The sequence below is a fragment of the Vespula vulgaris genome, chromosome 1 (genome assembly GCF_905475345.1).
Source record: "Vespula vulgaris chromosome 1, iyVesVulg1.1, whole genome shotgun sequence".
NCBI lineage: Eukaryota > Metazoa > Arthropoda > Insecta > Hymenoptera > Vespidae > Vespula > Vespula vulgaris.
In genome coordinates, this window is record NC_066586.1 from 9126873 (window position 1) to 9144260 (window position 17388).

Below are 17388 nucleotides of genomic sequence, written 5' to 3' on the forward strand. Positions count from 1 at the left end.
AATCTTCGGGTAACAGAGAGCACGGGAACACGATAAAGCAATCTCTGACAGTTGAAATTTCGTAATAAACGATCGAGAAGGGCGGTACCTTTTGGACAGAAAATTAATCTAGTTTGTCATAACGTGGGCGGGTTAGTTCAAAGTGCCGCTAATGAGAAAAAGGCTGGCCCACGTCCTTCTTATTTGTCAATGGGATCATCGTACCCATGAATCATGGCCAGGAGACGCTCATCTCGATCATGGAAGCGCGTAGTAAAAATTCTATTATCTTTGTTTTCTAACGATTTTATGTATTTTTAAAGTCCTGCCGTTATATACACTATACTTGCATATTTATTATCGTTCTTATTCTATAATCAAACAATGAGCGCAAAGTACAACAATTTCGAACAGAAATAAGCAGTTCGTCGTGGGTGTTTTTAATTTTTTATTTTTTTTGTAATGTTTCCCCGCCCTTCACCCTTCGAACGAGCAAGCTAAACGGCCCTACGGGACTAGTTAGCTTTGGTTAGCGGTCACGGAACGATGCGAACGACACCAGCGACGGACGAGATAGACAGACACTAGGGCGGAGGGAGTCTATTTCATGGTTAATTTGACTAACTCGATTTCACCATCACCATCGTCCCTGTTGCGATCAACTACTACCACCATCACTACCATGGCAATCGAGCATGGGCACTACCACTCTTTAAAAAACCAGAGCATCAAGTTAGATAGGGTAAACTCGATGACCACCCTCCTATTTTCTACCACGCACGGTTCACGAATTTTTCCATCAGAAGGGAAACCGTCTACGAAGTTTCGCAATCTTCAAACCTGACCGTTTTTCTATTTTCCAACGATTAGGCGAAAACAAGAAAGACAAACTTCGTAGAGAACAAAGAAGGTGGTTTAAGCAAACGAAAAGCGACAGTGCAGACATGAGTCGAGGTGTACGTTCGCAAAATGGCTTGTTCCTTTATTCGAGTCAGTGCATACACGAGAAAACAACGGCGACAATTTTAGGCTTGGCCTTTCAAAGAGAAAGAAAAAGAAAAAGAAAAGGAGAGAGATAGAGAGAGTTGTGAAGCGGCAAGCAGCATGAAGCAGCAACGAAGCACTTTCCTGACAAACCGAACCGGGCCATCGTCGTCAACGTCGTGTCTGCGTCGGCTCTCTCGCTAACAAAAGGAAACATTCTCCGGGAGAAAAATCTCCGGAAAAAGTTGGAAGCAAATATTAGTTGAACACTGGACTAGTCATTATTTCTCTTTGTGCTCGCAAATGCTACTCGCTACGGTGTCTTCCGCAAAAGGGCAGAACAAAGGAGCGTGTCATCGTATAATCCAACCCCTTACCCTTCTTCTAGCCCACCCCCTCGCGTTTCTCCATTCCACCCGTCTGCATCCCTCCTTATTCTCCTCCTTCTTCTCTTCCTCCTATGTTGCCTCCACAGCCGTACTGTCCTTTTCCTTTTTTATGCTCCAGTCTTAATTACTGGAAGCAGAACGGGTTAAAGACTAAAACACAAGCCAACGTTGCTTGACTGATCATGGAGCGTCTTGTTTGACGGCCGTGCCAAATGAAAACGGTCTAGAAAAATTATTATCACTGAAGTTTTTCATTGCAAGTACTCGTACGAAGAGATATTACAGAAATTTAACGATATTTTCGAATTTCTGCGATGCCCTTGTAGTCATTCTGATAAGATATTGATATCGATTCAAATAATCATACTTTGCCTATTTATTCGTATCGACTTAACGAAAGGATCAATTGTCTCTTTGACAAGTAGGATTTATTACGAGATGGGAAGCGATTTCTCTGGTTAAAAAATAATGGCTAACGTGTGAATGCGAATAAAGTATCGAGAATGATAACACGACCGCACTACCACTCGAATTTATCTTCTACATTATGCAAGAATGTGTCGCTCGACGCGATTGGTACCTAGGCTCGTATGGACAAAGTGCTCGGAACCCTTTGTATCCGACGGGGCGTGACAATAGAACTCGCTCGTTCTCCCTCTCTTCGTTCATTGTCACTGGGTTAACCAACGTTTTCAGAGTGTATCGTAAAAGACTCGCTGTCCTCGTCCTTCGGCCAACATCAACGATCTATACTTTATTTAAAGCCTCTCCCGTAACTATCGCTTGCACGTTCACGATGTAACCAATCTGGATATCACAAATTGGTCAAACAAGCGCGTTTATGCAAGGAAAGGGCCACCAATCACGCGAGTCCGGAATCAACAGTTTTCAAATACGCGAAGTTTGTCTTTTTATATCTTCTACTGATTTTAACTTTTTTATAATAGGCAGTAAAGTTTTCCTAATTTATATAGATATTCGCCTAATATCATTATCAATTTGCTTCAATTTATTTTAAAAAATTCCGATATATACAGACTGTCCGAATGAAAAATGTTCATCGAGATTACTACGACACAATGATTTTTCCGAGAAACATTAAGATAGGTCAATATTCTTTTCGAAGAGAACAGGCCTTAAATTCATCCCATTTGGGAACCCTCTAAAAAAAGATGACAATCCCTTAAAAAATCTTAAATTACAACAGAAATAAAATGGCATATCAGTATTAATGGTCGTTTAATTCTCTTTACAATGGTGTTATTTTGTTTTTTTAATTTGAGTCAATAGTTTCCGAAAAAATGCATTTCGTGGCTTCATATAATAAAATGCAAATTCAGTTTAGAAAAGAACTTTTATCTTATTTAAATGTTCAAAATATGTTCCATCGACTTTCATAAAGTACTAAAGTCTTCGGTCAGTGTTACGTCAAACATTCGGTGTAATCTAACGGTATTTTTTGACTATGCATTGCCGAAGTTGGCTCCTATTGAAACCAAATGAGTAACATATATCATGGATTTTAAACATCTCCATAGAAAAACATTCAAGAGAGTGAGATCGAGCAACCTGTAGGCCACTCTATAAGATCTTTTCTACCAATTCAATAATAAGGCAAATGCTGATTTAAAAACTGTCATACCAAAGCTGTATAATGTGAAGGAGCTCAATACTTCCGAAGAAACACTTATTCTAACATATTCTTGTCATTTTCAACGATTTCTACGATTAATGAATAAATGTAGTTCACGGAATTAAATTTTATTGTATCTGAAACTTCGAAACGTGCATTTTCTCGGAAATTATTGACTCGAATTAAATAAAAATAGCACCATATTAAAGAAAAGTAAAAGACCTATAATAATAATAATATAACACTCTTGTTGCCATTTAAAATATTGCCACCCACCTTAGGGGGTCGACCCAATGTAGATGAATTTATGACAAGGATCTGTCTTTCTCGAAAATAAAATTGATTTGTCTCAGTGTTTTTCAACAAAATCATTAGATATCATAATAATCCTGGTGGACAGTTTCGTTGGGACACACAAAAAGAGTTACGTCAATCGTTTACAGACAAGAAAAATATTTCTGTACGCGCAGAATATAATAGGTATACGTATTCGAAACAAAAGTTCTGGGGAAGCAAAAAGACTAAAAGTTCGATTACACGCTTGAAATGTCCCGAGCTCGCAACACTTCGAACACTCCTTGATCCCAGCTCACGAACATTTCCGACCAAAATGAAATCGAAATGCAATTTGTCGTCCCCAACGATGCGACGACTACTACCCTCTGCTTACCCCCTTTTCTCTTTCTCCTTTCGTTACTCATTGCTTCACGTACTCCTCTTGGCGTGGCTTAGTTATCGTAACATCTCCCTTGCAAACCATCACGCGATTACGCTAATTCGGGTATCATTTATTTTTCGTTCACCCTTCCTCTCTTCTTCATCTCTCTCTCTCTCTCTCTCTCTCTCTCTCTCTCTCTCTCTTCTCCCTCCCCATTACGCTGCGCAAACGAAGCCATCGTCTCTCGATCGAACGGAGAGATCAAGTCCGCGACTTTGAAGTACACCAGGGTTTTTTGATGTAGCCACCAACTGTTCCTGCCCATGCAAAACAATGAATCACGCATTAAGCACAGCGTAAAATGATGACGGGACAATTGACGAGAACATTCTATCGAAGATGAAAGCCGCGAGAATTGTAGCCCTGGAAATATTTTCTCTCGAATTTAACTAATCGCCGCAACAACAAAAAATGGACAGTATTTTCCATTTAACTTGCGTTTGTATGCCTTTTTGATTTTTTTGATTCTGCGATCGATCTGCGTTGCGAAACTAGCATGAATTCAATTGGATTAAAAAAAGAAAAAAGTATTTAATAATGAACGTAAATCTTTCATTTGTTCGAACGATCTCGTTGTGAGTATTGTTCAATGACAAGTGTAAAATGTATGCTCTTCGTCTGCGTATTTATAGAAAATTTATTATCGCTCGAGGATCAAAATCGTGTACATAAAAGCGAGTACGTTTTTTACACAAAAAAAGGAAGTGTCCATGCAAAATAATCGAACTTGCATACGCTCGTTAAACTAACGACAAAATTATACTCCTTTGTAATCTACGATAGAAAGGACTACTTTTAGGAAAAATAAAATTAATCAATTTCGTTTAAAACGCATTGCCGACCGAAACAAATGAAATATCATAGCGACACTCGAAATTCGAAGCTTATCCGGATGCCAAACCGGATTATACGTTTAAAGATGTCTTGAATATACGCGACTAAACGAGAGAGAGAGAGAGAGAGAGAGAGAGAGAGAGAGAGAGAAAGTCGAGAGCGTCTCGAATAAGGAAAACAAATAAGCGATGAATACGTAAGCGGTGTCAAGAATGGGATACGGCGCACGCACGAGCGATGAAATATAGTCGGCCCGTTTTTCGTACATCCCCTTGGCTCTCGTGTTTTTCTCGTCACTCTGTATATTCGCGGTGACACGAAGAGGATCTCGTCAAATTCTGGGCGCGTGGGAGCAAAGTATTAATTCTCGAGCATCCTCGGACCCTTGTTATTTCAACAAGAAGACACGGCCTGCCACTCGGCTTTGCCACGCGACTAGATCATACTTTATTGGAAAATGTGCAAATACTCGCCTTTTCCTCCTCACCCACCGATCGTTTCCTCCCTTTCCATTTCGTGTTCCCTCTTCGTCCTACTCGATTTCACGCGGCTAAAGCTATAGTTTTGTGGCCGGTATCTTTCTCTCATCGGGATGAATACAAAAACGGTGTAGAATAATACGAAAAGATTCTCTGCGAATTGTTGATGAATCGAAAACACTGAATCGAAAGAGAAGAAAGATGAAGATCGCAGAGTAGGACATTGGTCGAGCGTTTCGATGAATATGAAAACGAAGTAGGTACTTTCATGGGAACGGATCTAAAAATAATAAAACGATACCATCGTAATCGCAGTACAAGCAAGTCGAGAGAAATCTCTGACGTGTGTCGCGCTTGGTAAGGACAATGTTGTCACGAAGCGAGTTAAGTTAAATCAGTTTCCGTCGTGGCGAACTTGCTCGTGCGAGTGCACCGTGATGTAACGACCACTAACGTACTCCTTTCGCAGCGTGTAACTACGCATAGGTAAAACTAGAGAACTCGGTAAAGGGCATAATCCAATAGGAGCCCACCTAAACTCGTTTCCGCTATCCGTTGTCGTGCTCGACCTCTTACATTTCCTGCCATGCCTATGTGATTTCCGGGATCCAGCAACACCGAAAATAGGGGAGAGTAGATTCTCGATACTGTGGCATACTGTGTCGAACGCGTTCCGTCGATTACTCGACCCATTTTGACTTTTCTTTTTTGCATCTTTTTTTCTTCTTTAGCATTCACGAGAAAGTAGTTTCTCCAACGACTAACGGACCCTCCACGAGACTCACGGTTAATTTGTTCCGCTGACGAAGGAATGTTTTTCCTATTCGCTTCGCTACGCATCGAGACGACGTAATTGATCGAACGGTACGCGGAGAAATTGCTTTCTAGTATTTCTCTTGTTGTCGTTTCCCTCGACAAAAACGTATCTTCGTCTTCGACAACGAATATGCTCTGACGAATTTATTTGAAGAAAAGGTTCAAAAATTCAGTAGCTGTCAATCAATAAACATTGCGGATTTTTATTTACGTCGATGCCGGAGAACTGATAAAACGTTGCTTTATAATACTTGGAGATACCCGAGCCTTATCTCTTACCTATGTAAATAAGAACAAAGACGTAAGGAAGCCTATGGAACGCCAGTGAGCGTTCGTGATCGCGTGCGTGGATTACCTAACCTTCCGTCGGCGCTTTTTCAATGTTACGCACGCGTAATCACGTAAACTCGTTCCTTCGCATCTCGCATGTGGAGCGCTGGAACGCGGATTGACCGTCACTAATTTACCCTGATAATGACTGCAACCTCGCTGCGGCGTATTAGCTAAAAAAAGAAGAAAAAGAGGGAGATGGGAGGAGAGTAGGCTGATCCGTATCGGACAAGCGGTTGGTCGCTCGTCCTATGAAGGCGGAGAAGTCTCCTCGTTCGTCCTTCGATCGCGGAAGAAGATAGTTAAAGTGATGATCGTCGAAAGAAGGAAAAATAGTTTGATACGAAGTATCGAAGGCTCGCTTTTATCGCTTTCGTCTTTACGTTAAATCGAATAAGGACACGCAGGTAGATATCTATATTTGCGAGAAAGAGAAAATTCCTAGTTAAAACATTTCTGCGTCTAACGGTATCGCGTGTTTCGCCCCGAGTGATCTTACAAGTTTCAAGATGATCGGAAGGTTTATAGAAACATCGGATTATGCCTTATAGATACATACGTATGGACACTTTTTATAAAATAGGCATATTGCGTAACTTATATAATTATATTTATTCTTTCCTGTAATACGATGAAAATTCGTTAACTCTGAAATTTCTTCGTCGCATCTCGTGAGAAAATCGTAAATGGTACCTGGTAACCGTTCGTGAAACGATCGTCGATCGTCGGCGATATCAAACGTCATCTCCGTCGCCAATTCTGCGCGCTATGTCGGAAACGTATAAAGTCAAATATTTGAATGCTCATAATGGAAGATAGCAACTGGCGCGCAAAGGAAAATGAAATTCTCACGAGTCGTGGTAGCTCTCAATATTCATCGTATAAATATTCATGCGACATCCGACAGAAGCGAATCTGGATGTTCCGGATGTATTCACGGGAGATAATACGTTTAGCATGGCGTCGGCTCTTCAATATCTTCTCGGTGAAAACCGTGTAATAATGCTAACCCAAGAGATTCACCTTGCCATCCTTGAGCCGAGAAATAAGTTATAGTCCGATGCGAAGGACTCGAGGCTATACTCTCGAATAGGGAACGATTATAGTTCGATCCAAGGTATTGCGGACGATTCGATTAAAGCTTCATCATCGATTATGCCCGATATAGGACGATAACAATTTTTATTATACCTCGAATTAAATTTATTGTCTAATTCTGAAAGATGATCGTGCTCGAATGTAAAAACTTACCTGCCACGCGTTAGAGTCCAGAGCAAGATAAGACATATTGGAATCCTCCGTATTGCTAATAATTGTTGAGTATTTCGGGATCAATCGCTTACTGGCACTTTACATTAATACTCAATTTCTCACTCGCGTCCTGAGACAATCGATGAGCGACATTTTCCGAGTCGTCGACGGTCCTGAAACATAATTAGATCGTTGACGGGCTCTTCTAACTTAAAACAAAAAATAAATTTCTATTTTCAAGAAGAGGACAGATATATTATCAACGAAGATAAATTCACGTAGGTGATATAAAGGGAGATCGAATTTTGACGTTAAATCGTTGACAAGAAAAGCGTGTTACTCGATCAAAGAATAACAAAGAACCAAATAACAAGTTTTCGTAACCTACAAATAATAAACAACATATCGCAAGTTTCATACGTGAACTTGAAAAAAAGAAAAAAAAACGATGGAAGTCATGTAAAAACAAGTGACAAAACAATCGTACGAAAAGAAACTTGATTTGAGACAAATTATAGAGGAAATATGGAATCCGAAAACGTTACTACGAAAAGGACTATAAGATGACAGATGCGCGAGGAAAACGACGAAACCAGCAAAAATGAAGAAAGACCGCGCAAGATAGAGATAAGACGTTCTGGAGAATAACGAAAAAGGGTGGAAGAGTGAGAGAGAAAGAGAGATGGCAACGTTGATGAACGACGAGGAGGCGAAGGAAGGAGAAGGCGGAAGGCCGAAAAAAAACGCGAAATCTTCGTCGACGTCGTCGTCGACCTGAGTCCCTCGGGCGTCGCGTCAACGGATCCAGAACTTAGTTAAGCAAAGTTAAATACGGCTCCCAGAGGTGCCACGGCCGTTCTTTAATTCCAAACACTTTCACAAAACGAAAAGATACCCACGAGAGAAGCCTGACTGCACGCCACGATTATTATACCTCCTCTTATTCTTTTTATGTTTATCTCTTTTTCATACGGATCCCAGTTATTTTCTTTCGTTTTTACTTTCTCAAGATGCAATTATTGGGCTCTTCCAAAACAAAAGTTTAACAAATTTTTTTAATTTCCAAACTTTCATTTCGTTGAATTTTATTGCGCGCCATTTTTACTTTACGCGGGAGGAAAGCGTGAATAACATATTTGCGATTTACGAGCGTCACTCGTCTTTCAAACGTATCTCCAGTTTCATTTTTTGTCTATCGTCTACCAGATTTCAGTTTTGCATTGTTCGTAGGATGAAGACTGAACTGCACGACAAAGTTATTCGACAATATGGCGACGCTTTAACTAAGGTGTAACTTTACACGCAACATCTCGTAAACCACAAATTTCTGTGATTCATTACCACAACGTACACGAAGAGTAAAGAGAATTAAATTAAAAGCTATGATTTCCGTTGCCGGATATCGTTTTTGTAACATAATCGTTAGAAAAAATACCGGAGCTTTTCTCTCTCTCTCTCTCTCTCTCTCTCTCTCTCTCTCTCTCTCTCTCTCTTTCTCTCAACGCTTTGTGTTGTCAAATAGAACAATAATGGAAAAGAAGTTAATTAGATTTTGTTTTTTATATGCATTATTGAAGCTTTTAATAACGATTATATATTGCAAATGTAATATAATGGTGTAAATTAAATACTGTAAAATTAATCAACCATAACTCTAATTAATACAAATTTAGACTTTTTTGTATAGTTTATACTTTATTGTACATTACGTTGATATTGAGAATTTTCGACAAAGTTTATGTAATTTGACACACTGCGAAATTTACGTGAGCATTAAATCAATCGTTCAATCGACAATTGCAAACGTATAACTACTCTCGAACTAGTGGAAATTAAAATAAATCAAATAACACGAAATTTAAGTGAAAATTGTACGAAAAAAGAAAATGATTTCATAATACTCCTTCACCTGTTCTTTATAAAATCACTATGGAAATGAGATGTTAACTGAGGATCTTCACTGATCTCACACACTCTCTAATCACTTAAAATTAAATTAATATAAAAATTGACCTTGTATTACGTGGCGAACGCACGAATCACGCAGTTTTCTTGGTTTATAGAGAACTCGTAAGTACCCGAAGAAACGACTCACCTCGTCAAACTCGTACCTCCTTCTCTCGCGGAAAAATTCCACGTGAGAGAAATACAAGAAGTCAATGCGTATGTGTACATTCACCAGCAAAAGAAGGTCGTTGATGCACGACAAAAACGAGTAAATCAGAGATGCGTCGCGTCGGGTCGCGTCATGTTTACGGCCACCGAACGTGGGTCGACGTTTGTTCAAATTAGTGCTATTCTCCAAGGGAGAAAGAATAAAACGAAGACAAGGATCGTTCTTTCTGTCTCTTTTTCTCTCTCTCTCTCTCTCTCTCTCTCTCTCTCTCTCTCTCGCTCTCTCTCTTTTTCTCTTTCGTTTTCTCTTCCAGATTCTCCTTGGCCGTCAATGGCAGGAAAAAAGAGAATACTGATGCGTTTCGCTCGTCGCTCGCACATTCATGACGTGCGGTGACTGTTCTGTGGCGGAGGCGTGCACGGGCGCGCGCGCGTTCGTCCTCGTTCTCGCAAGAGAGAATCACATAAACGGTAACACCTAACCTGTTCCTCAACTGAATCGGTTCTTCTTCAAAATATGTTTCGTGTTATTTCTTTTTTTCTCTCTCTCTCTCTCTCTCTCTCTCTCTCTCCCTCTCTCTCTCTCTCTCTCCCTCTCTCTCTCTCTCTCTCTCTCTCTCTCTCTCTCTCTCTCTCTTTTCCTCCTACGAACCTGTCTTTAACCCTCTATCCTCTCACAGAGTAAATTTATTCACCACCCACCCCACCGTCGCGATTCCTCAGCTTCTTTTCTCTTTTTTTAGGTTTTCATCTTTTCGCACCGCTCAAAACACTTGTCTTTCTTCTTAAGTTTCTCTTTCCCTTCTTGATTCCAACAACGATGACGGCGACGGCGACGCGAGAAATCGCTTTCGATAAGAGAACGTCCTTTCACTATCGTGGAATTTCTTGCGAAGCTCAGACGCGACGAAAGACGAAAGGAGGATTAAGAAAAGGGAGAATGCAAACGAAAGAAGACGAAGACGAAAATGAAGATGAAGAAGAAGAACGAGAGGAGGAGGAGGAAGAAGAAGAGGAAGAGGAAGGAAGCGAGTTCCATAGGTCGTATCTCTCCCCCGGTGTATGTTGCACCGCACGTGGCGCGTCGCGACGTCGCACTGCGCTCGAGGCAAGAGAGGCGCCGCGACGCCCTCCCCTCTCATCCTCCTATACCTCCTCCTCTTCTACCTAGTCGTCGTCGTCGTCGACGTCGTCGCCGCGACCATCACCACCACTACCGGCTCATCTGCGCCGCTATGCGCGCCCCTGCCTCCCTCGGGGGTGTGGTGCCTCCGCCTCCAGTCGGCAGAGCGACCGACCCTGCGCGTCCGTCGCTCTGCATGCCCTTCTGCGTACCCTGCCGAGCCTGCCACCGAGAGGAATAGCGCTACGAACGCGGAGGAAGAGGAGAGACAAAACCCAACCTAATGCGAGCATGCTATAGCAAATACATACATACATACATACACACATATATATATGCACACACACATACATATATAGCTATATACACACGGAACATGCACATAAATACACAAACGCGCGCGCGCGCGCGCACACACATGCGCAAATATGTGTACATGAGTACATACCCCATATGCATATTTACTGATGTGTGTATATATATATACACACCATACACGCGCGCGCATGCATATATACACAGGTGCATATACGCAGATAGAAATTTACGCATACGTATACACCATACATACCCATAGATACACGTATACATATGAGAGAGCCACGCGAACGAATGGATCCCCTTCTTTAACCCCCCACAGAACGGCATCTCGCACGCGAACATCCTCTGCGCATGACCAATCGATGATCCCCTCTCTCTTCTCTCCTCGACCGACCCAGTCGTGACGTAGGAAGGGGTAACGGAGGAGAGGACGTTGAGTAAAACGCCACCACAGCAACTACCAGCACCCGTCGTCGTCGTCGTCGTCGTCGTCGTCGTCGTCGTCGTCGTCGTTCCGCTATCCCTTCACCTTCTTTCCCTCTCCAGTTTCACTAGGAAAGATGAAGATGAAAACGAAGAAGAAGGCGAGGGTGGAGCGCAGCATCCGTTAAGAAGGAGCCAAGACGAGTGCTTCTGTTTTCCACCCGCTCATTTCACCCGCTTTTCGCGCCAGCTTTTACCCGTCGTTTTATCTTCGTTATTCTTCCTCTCGTTCTTTCTTCTCCTCCTCTTCGAACTCTTTTATTTTCTTCATCCTTCCTAAATATCTCCTGTTTTCTCTTCCATTCTAAAGAATCTTTGTCATCATTTATCGAATTTTATTTGTATCGTTACATCTATACTACTTTACCTTCGACTTGATGAATTTTACAATGATACTCTAGATCGAAATTCTTTTTATCTATCTTACCGAAATTACTGATAAGAAGATCCTTAAAAAGGATCTTTCTTCGAAAGGACTTAAAAGAACTCTTTTTAATAACTAATTTTGACATGTACACATATACATCTACATCGATTAACAAATTAAAGCTTTATCGACCTATTTGCCAAGAAAGCAATCTTTCACTTTAATCATTCTCGGTGAAGAAACTGTAATCTTTCGACTGACGATCGATTCGATCGTTGTATAAAGAAATTTTCATAGTCGACATTGGGTAGTGGCAGCCATCGCGCTTGGAACATCCTCTTCGATCGGAGGTACGTTGGTAAAACAAGGAGAGAAAAAGAGAAAGAGAGAGAGAGAGAGAGAGAGAGAAATCGAACCGTCCATCTTCTTACCAGGGAATGCATCGTACCACGCCTATGCTAAATCGTGACTCAATCGAGAAGCAGGAAGCGCTGGTGTTATATTAACGCCCGAGAAAAAGCCGATGCGATCCTTCGGGGGATCCATGTTGCTTCGTGAATCACTGATCAGGACGAGAGGAGAAAACGAAGGAGTAAGAAAGAGCGAGAATGGCAAGATCGACAAACGACGAACCCGCGTTGCACAATTAACGAGGCGGGCCGATACGCTTAGGGTCGGCTTAGGGTCGAGAAAGGAAGGAGTAGGAGAGTTGTACCACGAATCGTTCCTCGTGCTACGCGATCTACCAAGAATATCCGATATCCTGACTGCAATTGCAACGTATATCAAAAACAAATTTACCCTTTTCCTCCTCCTTGCAAAACGATTCTTTTAGAGAGCAAAAGTAGGAATAATACTTTTTCCAGTATGCGACACTCAACAACGATATGTGTCCTGATCTCGCGACTAAAAAAAAATATTTTGAATAAACGATCGAATATGACATAGGAAGCGATTCAATTTTTTGCCATTTATTAAAGTTTCAAATCATTAGAATACTTCCTTCTTCTGCGTCATGATTATTATTATTATCGACGATCGAAGAGTATTGATCATTTAGAAACCGAAACTTTGAGATTGTTATTCGTTGAAGAAAATGTATTTATCTCATGCATTTAATAATCTTCTTTTATCGTCGATCGATTTCTATAAAATGTTCAATCGATCGTAATTGATATATCTTTGCCGATAAGGTGCGACCCCAACAAAGACCATCTCTCTTGCTTCCCTTACAGGACCGTCGATCTCGTGCAAAAATATTATTACTCGCTTCGTAAGCTAAGCTTTACTCGGTTAACGGAGAAGTTGTTCGTCAAGAAATCCATCGTAATCCACTTTGTTCCAGGGCACATCACGTTATAACGTCGTAACTCGCTTGTGTGATGCAATTTAACTACTACATCATTACCTTCCCGAAGTTAAGCTGATGTAAGTTCGAAATTACCAGTTAAATTGCATATATCTATGCAAGAGCCGAGAGCGCCGTGTAATCTGCCCATGTGTTTGTCTATCGGTAGGTAGTCACGCGCATATAACCTGGCTCCTCCATCATCGAGATGGTCACAGAGACCATCTTACCCTAATTACCTAATAATCCGAAGCGATGACCTAACTTTGGCCTTGTCTAAGTGGTTTCCACGTAGCGACGGTACAGATCGATGTGTCTATAACTCTCTCGACGAGATTGCGATATCTTCACGCAGAGAAAATTGCAATTTGCTTAAATCGAATTGTTTGTCCTTGATGACTTGAAAGTAATTCTTTTCTATCGTTAGCAATGGAAGCATTGAGGAATGGCTTTGAAAAATCGAAATACTCGTGAACAAAGAGATTCTTTTCCTTTGCCATTAAACCAAAAAATATTATTATATATAAGGTACCCTACAAATAGCTTACCGCTATTTATATTGTACGTGGTTCCCACCCACAAAATACTTACTCCGTTTACATGAAAGCTCTTACCTAAAATACGATGAATGGCTCTATCGACGAAATCCTTCGATCATCCTTTTGCGCATCGGTAAATGGATTCTCGTAAGATCGATACCGATCCCCTATTGATCTGTAGGACCGCAAACACGATGCGTCCTCCATCAAATATCCTTTCACATTTCGAACGCTCGAGGCTGTCAGGTGATGCTACGACCTTTCTCCCTTTCTCTCTCTCTCCCTCTCTCTCTTTCTCTGTCTGTCTATCTCTATTTCTCTCACTCTCGTTTAATAAAAAAACGTCAGGATCGAGAGTTGATTTTTCTCAAAACATTCGTGCTCAAATTTGAAAACCCATCGAATACCATTCCCTTTTTTATTCACGTTCGCTCGACTCGAAGATCTTATTGACTTAAGCGCGTGGCAAATGCGACCCTCCCAAACATCTTTTTTTTACGCAGAACGTGTCCCAAACTTAGAGAGAATACTGCACCCATTTCAAGCATTTCTTTTTGTTACGTGGTTCCCTCTGACCAAGCGTCTCGATACAGATTTTCATCATCTTTTCTTTCTTCTCTCTGTTGCTCTTAACGAAGCTAAATTCAGTTTTTTTTAGATTGTCAAATCCACGAAAATACGTACTCGATGTTTATACCATGACTATTTTTTTTCATAGTCTGGAAAAATACTGTCTACGTCTTTGAGTAAATAAAGCGCAGACCTATATACGTATATCACACGCAATTAAAAGATCAAACTGTTATTAATTTAAGAATTACTATCGTTCTATAAATAATACGAAAGAAAGAAATTTTCAATAATTCGATTTATCGAGATAATAGAAATCGTGGAATCAAAGAGTCAATATCCATTCTTTTCCCTTTTTAGAAGCACCTTGGCCGAGGCCATGATAGTAGACAAAGGAACGAAATAAGAAGTGGAAGCTAAACTTTAGTAATTACAATAAACAAGTCCCGGTTACTGCGGTAAAATGCTTCTCCCCATGAAGCACAAACGCCTTGCGGTAATAGCATGCAAATTGTCGGCTTACCTAACGTCTGGACTTCGTGGGTTCTTTTCGAAATGTGATTTCTTGCTACTTTGAATCCAAACGGGGTTTCTCGGCCTTTGAAGTTCAACGATATTTTTATAAGAGGGTCAGAATCCCTTGGTAAGAACTGAAGATCGACTGATATCTTGATTTATCTCTTATCGTTATTTGTATGTGCATTATAAACCTTCGAATAAAGTGTTTGGAAAATAATTCGTCGATCGTCGATAATTAAAAAATTCTCCAACGGTAAGTTGAAACTTAACGCAAGAAGCTCTCTTTTCTAAGTATCTCTTTTCTATCTATCCCTTCCACCGACACGCTTTTTTCTTTCGGCAAGAAAATGCTAATTGCTCTTGTCGACTCTCATGCAGCCCTCAATTAATTTCAGAACTCCTTCTTAAGTGTTTCGATTCTAATAAGGGTTCCAGTACAAGTTATATTACACCGGGAACGCATTCGTTCCAGTACAAGTTATATTACACCGAGAATGCATTAAATTGCCGTTAGCAATGTTTGAAAGCCTAACGTTTAAAAAGACTTACGTCAACCTCGTGAGCAATCGTAGGTTTTAATCCGTAAAAGGATTTCGATGAACGGAATAACAAACGGCAACGTCGAATTCGATTAAATTTCGAGTACCATCCGTGAATCCTTCGATGGATTTTTTAGCTTCGATATTGTGCCGTAGACTCATATTCATATTTACAGAGCGTATAGCCGACGGGATAGCGTGATCAAGTAGCGTTTGAAAATGGTAGCCACGTTGGTGCGTTATCGGTTTGTACGAATTTTAGCCACGAACGAAACGAGGAGTTTTTGTATCGCTTGCAATAGCTCTTAATTTGCGATAAAACATTAGTTTCGATCTTATTTAGCTTTCAATCTAGCACCCACAGTGCGAACATGCTCGAGACGTATCATCCGATCGCTATTTCGCTGCTGAAAAGAGTGTCCCGAGGAAGGCACGTCCTAATCCTTCTTTTCCTCTTCCCGTTCTTATGCATGATTTGTTCCTTCGCCCGGAATTCCTTTCTTAGAAAATCAGGCCAGTAGAAATTCGACGATTTCGTACGATACACATATACGCGGCAAATGCTCGATAATGGAATAATACGTGCAAATAAATATATACAAATAAAAGTGACGTTACATAGATAAGACAAACGATTATAATTATTTTTCCATTTAGTCATGAAATCAGATATATATCTACTATCGATCAAATACCTACAAATATCAAATAGAAAATTCCATCGAAAATTTTTATCCTACGATGCGAAAGAGAAATCAATTCGGCGCATATCTGCATAAAGTACAAGTAGGAGAAGAATGTCAAAGAAAACTAAAATTATCAGGCATGAATCACAAATCGATTGAAATCACTTTAAGACGTACTACGAAAACATACTTAACATTTAATTGGCACTATATCGTAAGAAAAAAATAAGTTCTATCTCGCGAACGAATAAGTTCTATCTCGACTCTCGTTGTTATAGCAGGATCGAAAAAGGGATTCGGACACGTCGGGTATACGGAACGAGCTTGCTCGGCGTGGAGACTTTATCATCGCGGTCGCTCGCTTCTCTCATTAGTTGGCTGGAACGCCGCCCCCGGGCCGGACTGTGCGTGAGTTTAATCTCTGCAGAGCAAAGGGCGCGTATATGTGCGAACTCTTTCGTTCGAGCAACGCCGCCGTAACCACCGCCGCTCGTCATCGACGTCGACGTCGACGTCGACGTCGACGTCGTCGTCCTCTTCTTCTTCGTCGTCTTTTCATCCTCTCGCCCATAACCATGCGTTACTTCATGTGTATGCTTCTATACGTATATATGCGTGTTTCCAGCATGGACGATGTGCATGCTACGATATTTCGATCGGCAGCACGCGGGACACAAAAGAAAAAGAGAGAGAAAGAAAGAAAAACACGAAAGTTACGTAATATGAAAATTCAGGGTGGTTAGATTCTTAAGGGGGAATGAGTGAGAGAAAAGATCGAAGGCATATGATTTTGTTTTAGTTTCTTAATCTCGATGATCAGATAGACCTCAGTTATCAAAGAATTCAAAGCTGATCTCGCTTGGTAAACATATGGGTAGAAGCGCTGACCATTGCTTTGATACGGGCGTTCTGCTAATTGTCTCTGTTTCTTCCTTTTTCTTTCGAAAATCTTTGTGACGAACGATTATGTGATCAAATCCAGAAAAACATGTAGCTTGGAAAATTTATGATGTTTAAAAAAATTAATGAAAAATGAAATCGTTCGATTCGTTATACAAGTGGCTCATATTCGCTCGTTAAGATACGAGCAGACGAAAACCACAATGTCTCATGGAACCCTCTTTAACGAAGGCCAGCCCCATTTGTTGCTTCGAAAAAAAAAGAACGCACTCGTCATTATAGTTCTACGTGACGATCAAAAGGAGGCCTGCGGTATTTACACCGCACCGCGCGGCACGATCGCGACTGCCGGCCGATCGATCGTTTCCTCTTCTCTACGATTCGCGGGGACCCCAACGGCGTCGAGCAATTCTCGTTCTTCAAACAACGCCAATATGTTGCTTCGTGGGTCACTGCCTTGGCACG

At 41.0% G+C, this 17388-nt stretch overlaps 1 protein-coding gene across 4 annotated transcripts in view; it reads right to left on the bottom strand.

The window, feature by feature from the left end:
- Positions 1 to 10611, bottom strand: part of LOC127066936 (transcription factor AP-2-epsilon) — a 136886-nt gene extending 126275 nt beyond the window's left edge. For 2 of the 4 annotated variants that reach the window (XM_051001283.1, XM_051001272.1), the window contains exons 1-2: positions 10181 to 10611; positions 7414 to 7586 (exon numbers count right to left, since the gene is read on the bottom strand). Coding sequence is in view for 2 of the 4 variants with exons in the window: in XM_051001322.1 (XP_050857279.1) it covers positions 7414 to 7449 (36 nt within the window). In the remaining 2 variants the exon portion in view is untranslated. Of the gene's footprint in view, positions 1 to 7413; positions 7587 to 9508 lie in introns of all 4 variants that reach the window. The other 2 variants (XM_051001322.1, XM_051001311.1) reach the window with 2 other exon arrangements.
- Positions 10612 to 17388: the final 6777 nt, after the last annotated feature.